A 10,411-nucleotide genomic window follows, 5' to 3' on the forward strand; every position below is an offset into this window, starting at 1 on the left:
ATCGAAAATTTCACTAAAATTGTCAAACTCATCAGCATCATCGCCATTAAAACAAGTGATAATTTTTTTTAATGTACCGCAACTTACATTTTTAGCACATGAAGTCGTATACTCTTCAAACAAAGAATATAATTATTACGGATATCCCACGTTCATTTGATTTGGTACCATCTATTTTAAACAAATAAAATTCAAAAAATCCAATTTATAGCGAGGATCTAAAAGAATTGTTATAGATAAAATTTCGCTGTAAGAATGCCAATACTTATCAAATATTTTTCTTTATTCATTTAGCCATTTTGGAAATCACATCTTGATCACATTCTTGTTTCTCCATCAAACGCAACTCAATTTTCTAAGCTTCACGAAAATACAAATTTGATGTGAGGTACTTAGTTCTAGAAAAAAATGTAGATATTACAGTTTTAGAAGTTTCATTATGCGATTAGCTTCAATACATTCTTCACATGTAGGACGAGTGTTAAATTTGTATCAGTAAATGATAAATGTTGAAATGCATATCTAAACAATAAAGCACTCTCAAGCATCATATAAGTTGAATTCCACCTAGTTGGTATGTCTTGTCGTACTTGCCTACAACCTAAGGAACTTTGCAGAATACACTCCGCAAACTTCACCTTTCTTTCATTAATAGCTCTAACATATTTAACACTCTCCCTAATTTTATCCATAGAAGTTTGAGCTACTTTCACACCTTTTTGCACTATCAAATTAAGTATATGCGCTACACAACGCACATATAAAAAACTACCACCCCATGGCATAACTTTTCATAAAAAAAGTCATGTTTCTTTAAAATATCAGCCATTGTGTCTTTATATCAGATATCATCTAGGGTGATTGTGAATATTCTTCTTTGAATTCCTCATTCTTTCAACAAACTGAACATTTTTTCAGCCAAAATAACACCACTATATGGAGGTGGAACATAAGTAAAAGATAAAATTCTCTTTTCCAACTCCCAATTATCATCAATAAAATGAGCAGTGACATTCATGTAACGATCGGTAGTGATTGATGACCATAAATTAGATGTCAAACAAATCTTACTAGAAGTAGAAGCTAATAGCTTTAAAAGATTTTTTTTTAAAAAAAACTTTAGAACATCAACCTTAGCTGTATTTTTATAAATTGTTTATACATTTGGATTCAACTAATTGTGCACATCTCTTACTCCTTCATGCTCCACATATGAAAAAGAATAATTATGCTTAATTATAGAAAATGTAACCTTTTCTCTATAAATTTTTTGGTCTAAAGTAGGATTCAAAAACTCATCCGCCTAAAGTTCCTTCTTGTAACAAAGATTTATATGATGCAATAAATTTTTTTTATTCCATAACCAGATTAATCAGATATAGTTGTGAATACCATTTGCATTTTAAACATTTGGAGAAGCCACCTAGATCGAGAAATTAGTCCACATTATATCTGCTACTCAAATTATCTCTAAAAAACTTGTTAATTTTTTTAACCTCAAAAAGTTTTTCCGTTGAATTTTTCAATTCAATAGATGCAATCTAACAACAAACCCTAATTTAAGGAGGCAAAGACATCAAAGAAAATAGAAGCTATTTGTTGGTACCCCCATATCCAATATTACACAGCCCATTTAAAAAAAAAATTATATTTACCCATTTTTACTCTTTTATTTTTATTAACTATCCATTTAAGCCCTATACCCTATATATTAAGGGGTGGGTAAACGGGTATGAGTTATATTTGCCATATCCACTCTCTCTCTCTCTCTCTCTCTCTCTCTCTCTCTCTCTCTCTCTCTCTCTCTCTCTCTCTCTCTCTCTCTCTCTCTCTCTCTCTCTCTCTCTCTCTCTCTCTCTCTCCTTCTTCTTCTCTGTTTCTCCATTTTTTTCCTTTTTCTACGTTTTTTTTCTTTTTTATATGTATTCTCTTCTTTTTCGTCATTCCTTCATAATTTTGTCGTCACTTCGCCATCATTCTGTCGTCGCCCCACTGTTCTTTCATATTTAATTTTAGAAATTTTTCTTATTAACTCGTGGTGATCATTATGATTTATTTTAACTTTCACATATTACTCTTGAATGTTTTCAGTTTCAGATCTAAATATCTGCATAAAAAAACAATTTTCTGCAGAAAACAGTGTCTAATTACTCCCATTGTCTCTGCTTCTATTTTATACTTGTACATTCTTATTTTCCTTTTCACTTGCTCATTCTCACTTCAACTCTTTCCCTTCTCTACCACCTTCAGGTACCCTTTGCCTAACTTTTGTTTGGTTCCTAGGAAAAAAATATGCAGCTAAAACCTATTTTTCATTTCCTCTTGTCTTGGTTTCTACACATAGTTTCCATGTTTCATGCCTTAATTAATGTGACTTGTCATTTTTCTTGGAATACTAAAAACCACTTTAACCCCAAGGCGTAGATGAGTTGGTAAGGCGCTCTTCTAGCTTAAGTGAGGTCGCGGGTTCGAACCGTACTCATGTATGCAGCCGTTTAAAACTTGGGGCCAGAGTTTGTCTTCCGAAAGGGACCTACACGGCTCGAGTGGGGATTAGTCTGAATGTGGAAGGTTTAAAGGTGCCGTCTCATAGTTGAGACCCGTTCAGGAAACCTCATGGACCCTGTACCAAAAAAAAAAACCACTTTAACATAACTTTTCAAACTACAAAAAATAACAAACATTTTCACTAAATATTACACGGCCCATTTAAAAATATTATTTTATATTTACCCATATTTACTCTTTTGTTTTTGTTAGTTATCCATTTAAGACCTATACACTGTATATTATGGGATGGGTAAACGGTATGAGTTATATTTTCCATCTCCACTTGAAACCATCTCTCTCTCTCTTCTTCTTCTTCTTCTTCTTCTTCTTCTTCTTCTTCTTCTTCTTCTTCTTCTTCTTCTTCTTCTTCTTCTTCTTATTCTTCTCCTCCTCCTCCTCCTCCTCCTCCTCCTCCTCCTCCATTTTTATCTTTTTTCTAGATTTCTTTTTATCTTTTTTATTTGTGTTATCTTCTTTTTCGTCATTCCTTCATAATTTTGTCGTCACTTTGCCATCATTTTGTCGTCGCTCCACTGTTCTTTCATATTTAATTTTAGAAATTTTCTTTACTCGTGGTGATTATTATGATTTATTTTAACTTTCACATCTTACTCTTGAATGATTTCAGTTTCAGATCTAAAAATCTGCATAAAAAACAATTTTCTGCAGAAAACAGCGTCTAATTACCATATGAGTATCACTGCACTATCATATCGGTATCATAACACCACAGAGAAATTTTTTTTTATAGAAAGCAATGCATGATTATTGATGAATCTGGGATGCCGGAAGTGAAGCTCCAAATTCTGTTAAGAGAGGACAACACGAAGAGCAACAATTAAGGAGGGGCTTTGGGTCCCGTATCCACTCAAATGTTAAAGTTAGTGATAGTTTTAAGAAGAAGTTGTATGTGTTAGGCTAGGATGGTCGTCCCTCTAGACGCATGAGTTCGTGCTCTATTTATTGGCGTTCCAGCGTGTCTGCCTTTTCCTATGTGATGTGGGATTTCTCTCTCGATGTCCACTACTTGGTTTTTATGCTATTTCATCAATTATCTTATCGGCATCATTATATTATCATATTAATTAGTATCATAACTGTAATACCCCGAATATTAAGATAAATTATATCGTGACACGTGTCGTAAATTCCGATAAATTAAATTAATATGGATTTAATTTAATATTATTGGGAATATGCTAATTTTCATTAAGCGTATTAGCGGAATTTGAGGAAAAGGTTAGAAAATTAATATAAAATAAAATATAAATCCCGCGATGAAAATTATTTCTCCAAGGTCCGCGAAATATTTTACAATAATAGTGGTAAAATTTTCAAGTAAATCGGAGACTGTTTAAATTTGGACGGGGAAGCGTTTTGGACTAAATTGCAATTTTTGAAAATTTTAAGGATCAAAGTGTAAATTAGCCAATTAAGCTTAGAAGATTATTGACGGGAAATAATAATTTTGGGTTAGTATTATTTATTTGGATATAAATAATATGTAAGTAACTGAGTTAAAGTGAATAATTAACCATTTGGTTAAAATAGAAATTTTAAAAGAGAAATGGTTTAAGTTAAGGAAATGAAGGATTAAAGTGGCTATTTAGCCATGATATATGTATAAAATCATATGAATCAGAGATTCTAGAAAAGAGAAGAATGATACAGAAGGGAGAAAGATGGCGATCATCTTCGGTTTAATGCCGTTTCACCGTTTTTCGTCCAAATCGCACGTTCTTTATATCGATTCGCTCGTAATTCAATCCTCTACTATCATTGAGCTTCAAAAAAAGGTAAGCTTGACATTTCTGTTACGAGAATTGGTGATTAAAGGCTGTTTTGAAGTTATAACGTTGCGATTGAATCGAATGTTCTTAAATCACGTTTCTAAAGTCGTTTTTGAAGAGTTTAGAGTTGGATTTTGTGTTGAATTGAAATAGGAGCATGACGGGATTGATTTGGAGTACGTCAGTGTGGCCTGGAAATGGATTTCGGGTTGTGCGAAAGACCACACACAAAAGTGTGCGGGCGCATAGGGTCAGCCAACGAACAAATCAATTTGAGCATTTTCGCCCCGTTTGGACCTAGTTTTCCGATCTCAAGTATGTCGGACATTAAGAATAAATAATGGACTTCCCGATAAACAAATTAAACGTGTTTAGATTCTGAAACACGTATGTCCTATACTTAGAAATCGATAAGATGAACTCGATAACTACCTCGGCTAAGTACAGAGGGTTTATTAAGAGTTTATCGAGGTTAAAGATCATATTTAAAATAAGGACGTATTTAGAATAAGATCGTGTTAACCTAAGTTTATAACTTAGGATTTAGCATTAAGTTTACGTTTATGAATTAAACGTACAAGTAACTTGAATAGGTAACTGACGTACTCACGAGCTTACAGGCCAACAAGCGGGAATAGCTGCGAGAGTGAATGACGCATGGAACCTACGTGATTGATTGACGATATTGCAGTTTTTGGATAGCGGTTTCTGTGAGTTGCAATTACTTTCGCGTATTATTTATAAAAGTTACTTTTCATATATTATGAATAATATGATTTTATACATCGCATTTATATGGTTTGATGACTTGAATGATTGTTTTTGAGCTAAGACTCTAGTATGCTATCCGAAGAAACTAGCTACTTATTGGGTGTCAATAGGCTGTGTGATCACCAGAGTTAGTATAGTATGTTTAAGCGAGTAATGATGATTTGATATATATACGCATGATACGATTATGGAAGTCGGAATATGAATGTGATACGAGAGTGAACTCGGGTAGAGTAGCCTGAGCCCCGTATCTAGTGGGTTGGACCCACCACTTATGATTAGGAGGTTGGTCGTGGCTGACGTGGTTGGGTTAGAATTACTCCTAGGTCGGACCATTTGGAACAGTTTGACTTGAATATTCGTAAGTCGTGTTAGGTTTCAGACTTTTAGTTTCGAACGAATCAAATGCTTGATTATATGTATTTTTTATACTAAAGCTTTATTTGAAATGCGATGTTATGTTTTTATAATACCATTAGTAATTTGCAAGCTCACTCAGTATTTTTCCAAATACTGACCCCTCACTTTTGATGTCTTTCAGGTAATTGGAGTCGGATTAGACAGACCATCTCTTTTGTGCCAGAAGTCTTCTGGGCTTGCACAAAGTGCGAGTCTCTTTTAGTGCTGCAATAGTATATGTTGATTAATAATGATCTAGTATAGGAAGGTCTTTTCACATAGGGTATGTGCCTTAAGTTAGGATACACTGTTTATGATTATGACCCCTATGTACAAGTTGACTAGTGGGCTAGTACGTACGTGGTACGGAAGTGAGATGCCCTTGTGTATTAAGTCGACTAATTGGTATATGTATATATATATATATATGACGTTGCTTTCGTTTATACATTATATTTTATTTGATTATTGCGGAAAATTTATAGTGGTTTTAGGCTTGCTACGGGTTCCAGAGCTACCACTCCCGTTCCCTAACGCCGGTCTCGGCTCAATAAATTGGGTCGTGACAATAACATTATCATATCGTATTATAATATTATACGATTATGATAATAGTATTATAAAGTTATGTAGTATTATAAAATGATACATTTATGATAATAGATAGATAATGTATTGCTAATCGTATGATAAAGTCTTTAATAATAATAATAATAATAGTATGATAAGTTTATAATAAAATACATCATGATAATGTTAGTTTGATAACTGGAAAAAAAACATTACATAAAGATTGTAATACTTGCATGATTATGGAGTAAAATTATAATTATTTTAAAACCGAGAATAAACATAAATCTGGAAAAAATGTGGAATAATTTATTAAATTTTTCCATATAGAGATAAAAATTGCAAATATTTTTATTTTTTAAATAAATACTTAAACAACCTTTTTTTTAACTAAAGAAGATAGCAATCGACTATTAGAGTTTCGGGTGTTAGAAATTAAATGTTTAGTGCCATTACATTAATAACAGAGATTTAAGCGTGTGTTCTGAAAAATTTGTCTTTTTAATTATGGGTGTGGAGACTTAAACCTAAAACCTCCACGATAAGTCGATAATTTGATCGGAGACGGTTTTACTTAGATCTGAATTAACTTAGAAAGTTAAAATGCAAAGGATTTTGCACCGATTCCAAATGGGTCATTGCTTGAGAATGCTATTGCTATAGATGCCTATGAGCTGGTTTATACCCTTCTTTTCTTGGTTCTCCAGCCAAGGAATCCAAAGACCGAGTGAAAAGAAAAGACCGAACCAAAAAGCAAAAGAAAAAAACACATTTACACTTGCACTCTTTTCTTCCGAATAAAAGGTGAACGCGCCCTCTAAATTTACGACGTAGGATCATATAATTCAATTTATACTTTTTTTAAGCAACTAACCCCAAAACTCTTCATTTTTGGGTCAAATAACCCCATAACTTTATTTTTAAAACGCGTAAAATACAAATCAGAAGTGAGGAATGTAAAAATGTAATTAAGTACTTCCCTAATTGTTGCGATATAATTATCTTAAATCTATTTTTTGAAATAAAAATATAAATTATGGAGTTATTTGACCCAAAAACGAAGAGTTTTAGAGTTAGTTGTTTAAAAAAGTATAAATTGGATTAGATGATCCCGTGTCAAAATTCAGGGGGCGCGTTGTTCCTTTTTTTTTTCTTATTCTCCCTATACTAACTTTACTACCCCCTTTACATTTCTCTTTACTTTTCTCCACATTCATCCCCTCTCATCTTCTTAAATCTTAACTCACTTCAACAAAACAAACCAACCAACTGAAAATGGTTAAATTTGGGGGTGTTCTTGTTTGTCTCTTGGTAGTTGCTATTGATGTAGTTGCTGGTGTTCTTGCCATCCAAGCAGAAATTTCTCAAAACAAGGTCATTTTTCTTTTTATTTCTTGCTATAGTAGAGTAGTCATTAATTAATGTTGATATTTAAAAAGGGCAAAATGGTAATTATAAAGTGCAGGTTAAGCACTTAAGGCTGTGGATATTTGAGTGTAGAGAGCCGAGTGAAGATGCATTCAAGCTAGGGTTAGCTGCAGCAGCACTACTGGGTGTGGCTCATGTGCTTGCTAGCTTGCTTGGTGGATGCATGTGTATTTGTTCTCAGCAAGAGCTTCAAACAGCTTCTCCTAACAAGCAGCTCTCTGTTGCATGCTTCTTCTTTTCTTGGTATGTTCCAGAATTCATTTTTATTCTTAATTCTTGAATAAAGTAGAGAAATATATTTGTTTCTTGGTTTGTTATATTATTAATAAAAAAATGAAGATAAGGAAAAAAACAAAAATAAATCATTTGTATGTGTGAACTCGCAATAAATTAGTCATTCATGCTATTATATACTCGTTTTCATAATGTTTTTTTTTTATTATTATTCTTTGATATTCATCACTTCATTTCAAAAAAAGTTTAAAACAAAATTCGTAAATACAGAATTTACTATATGGCGGTTTAAAGAAAAATTAGAAGACATCCTTCACTAATAAACATGACTTCTCCGCTAAGCATAATAAAATGTAATAAGAATTAAATATTTTAGTTCTTTCACATAAAATCGACGGATCGGCGTCGTCTTTGTAAATTATTATAATAAATGATGATTTTATAGGCTATAGTATTATTATAATAAATGATGATATTCAATCTGTTATTGTAAATTATTATAATAAGTGAGATAAAATTTAATATCTTATAGTAGTTTTTCTTTTCAAAACTTTGATTAGTTTTAAATTTTATAGGTTATAGTATTATAGATTATACTATTTTAATAAATGATGATATTTAAATATTTGATTGAACAGGGTGATTTTAGCCGTTGGATTATCGATGTTGGTGATTGGCACTTTATCAAACAACAAGTCAAGGGCGTCTTGTGGTTTCACACACCATCATTTTCTTTCAATTGGAGGAATTTTGTGCTTTGTTCATGCCCTTTTTTGTGTTGCATATTACGTTTCTGCCACTGCTGCTACTAGTGAGGAAAGCAAGTATGGGGGTGCTTAATTAAGCATAAATTTGTCTTTAAATATGTGAATTTTAATTTTTTTTTTGAAGTCTTAAATTACTTTAATTAACTTTTCTACTTTTACTTCTCCTTTGGTCTCTTTCTCGATGCATCATCACCACCACCTCTACCCCAAGTAGTGAAAGTTTGTAATAAAGTCATGCCATCAACAATTATCCTCCTTTTTGTAAAAGGTAAACTACTAAAAACCACAAAAAAAGAGATAATACCACTGATCATAAAAAAAATAGTTCTTTACTTAATTATTTAAATAATTTAGAATCAAATTATGATTTGGAATATATGGTATTAAATTTAACTTAAAGTAATTTAATTTTTAAAAATATTAAACAGGATGTGAAATTAAAATAAATTAAAAAAAATCACAAATTTAAAAGATATCGAAAGCGGAGTAAACGGTATATGAACTTTTTTTGGATAAATGGTAAGTATATTAGCACACCCACAAAACGGTGAGCGGCAGTAAGAAAAAACCAATTAGACATTAATATAAAAAAAGTCAATAGAACAATAAACATCATTTTCCAAATAACGAAAACTCTAATCCCTAGTCCGATAAAATTCCACCGCCTTTTAAATGGTCAAGAAAATCAAACTCTGAATGTTCGATACTCTTTTAAAAACTCGATTGTTTCGCGCTTTCCATAAATGCCAAACTTCAAAAAATTAAGGATTAAATGCACCAAAAATCATCAACTTTCGCGTGTTTTTGGTATTTAACAAAATCTTTTAATTTTGGCATATTTGACATGAACTTTATAATTTTTTACAATTAAGACCACAAATGTTTTCCTTTGAACGGTGCCGTTTTAATATGAAATGATACCGTTTTACTTCCAAAACGGGGCCGATGTCTTTAATTGCAAAATTTTGAAAGTTCATGTACTTTTTTGCCAAAATTAAAAGATTATGTTAAATATCAAAAACACGCGAAAGTTGGTGATTTTTAGTGCATTTAATCCAAAAATTAAATAAGCTTCCAAATAGAGTGATGTCTTCCCGAAGCTAAAGTCATCCATTGCAGGAAGAAATTTTCGAGACAAAAGGGAGCCGCTCAAGTAACATTGTTGCTGACCAAGATAAGATTCCGAAAACTCCATGCCAACTTATAGTGGAGAACAATATGAACTGGTGGTTTCTCAATATCACACAAAGAGCACAATATAAGGTCGATATGGAGAATACCTCGTCTTACTAAAGTCACGTTCGAAGAAATACGGTCGCGAGCCAACAACCAAACAAAGAATTGGATACGAGGAGGTAGCACTTCCTTCCAAACTGCTGATGCCAAAAACGATAATCTGACATGAGAAGAAATCGAAGATGCGGAAAAATCATGGCCATAGATGCCACTGTAAACACCCTTGAATGAAGCAAAAGGAACCCGTCGGTTTCTGCCTACAAGCCATCACGATGAGGAAGCAAGGTTTGAAGCTGATAGAGCTGCTCCTGTTCGCCTATACGCAGCCTTCTTGACCATTCAAAATTACCGAATACATTGAGCTGCTGATCAAAGACATAAATGATAAAAGCTTGTTTATTTCTGCAAATCTGGAAAAGGCCAGGAAAAAGAGAAAACAGCGGTTCGTGCAGCCAACGATGTAAACAAAAGCCAATTTGAGTTCCATCACCATCACCCACAAACATAGAAACCGAGCTCACAAAAAAGTCCTCAAAAGCCTTGTTCTTTACACAAACTTGATAAATGCCTTTCCACAAATGCAAAAAATGGAGAGTGCTAGCCGAATCAATTGCAAGCTAATTATCAATCGAGAAACTAGAAGAGACCACCCCAAACCATAAGGAG

The 10,411-nt window shown here is 32.7% G+C and overlaps 1 protein-coding gene across 1 annotated transcript; it reads left to right on the forward strand.

The window, feature by feature from the left end:
• The first annotated feature begins 7,276 nt into the window (after positions 1-7,276).
• On the forward strand, positions 7,277-8,670 carry LOC126656179 (protein VASCULATURE COMPLEXITY AND CONNECTIVITY). The gene is made up of 3 exons (XM_050350685.2): positions 7,277-7,454; positions 7,546-7,751; positions 8,381-8,670. Exons 1-3 carry the CDS (start codon positions 7,356-7,358, stop codon positions 8,580-8,582), a joined length of 507 nt encoding a protein of 168 aa, XP_050206642.1. The 5' UTR covers positions 7,277-7,355; the 3' UTR covers positions 8,583-8,670.
• The last annotated feature ends 1,741 nt before the right edge of the window (positions 8,671-10,411 follow it).

Source organism: Mercurialis annua, linkage group LG7 (assembly GCF_937616625.2).
Source record: "Mercurialis annua linkage group LG7, ddMerAnnu1.2, whole genome shotgun sequence".
Lineage (NCBI taxonomy): Eukaryota > Viridiplantae > Streptophyta > Magnoliopsida > Malpighiales > Euphorbiaceae > Mercurialis > Mercurialis annua.

What these genes read in the sequence shown, in the direction of transcription:
- LOC126656179 (XM_050350685.2), top strand. Translation starts at nt 7,356, where the DNA reads ATGGTTAAATTTGGGGGTGTTCTTGTTTGTCTCTTGGTAGTTGCTATT. An exon ending in CAGAAATTTCTCAAAACAAG is followed by an intron (nt 7,455 to 7,545) that starts GTCATTTTTCTT and finishes TATAAAGTGCAG; the next exon opens with GTTAAGCACTTAAGGCTGTG. An exon ending in GCATGCTTCTTCTTTTCTTG is followed by an intron (nt 7,752 to 8,380) that starts GTATGTTCCAGA and finishes TTGATTGAACAG; the next exon opens with GGTGATTTTAGCCGTTGGAT.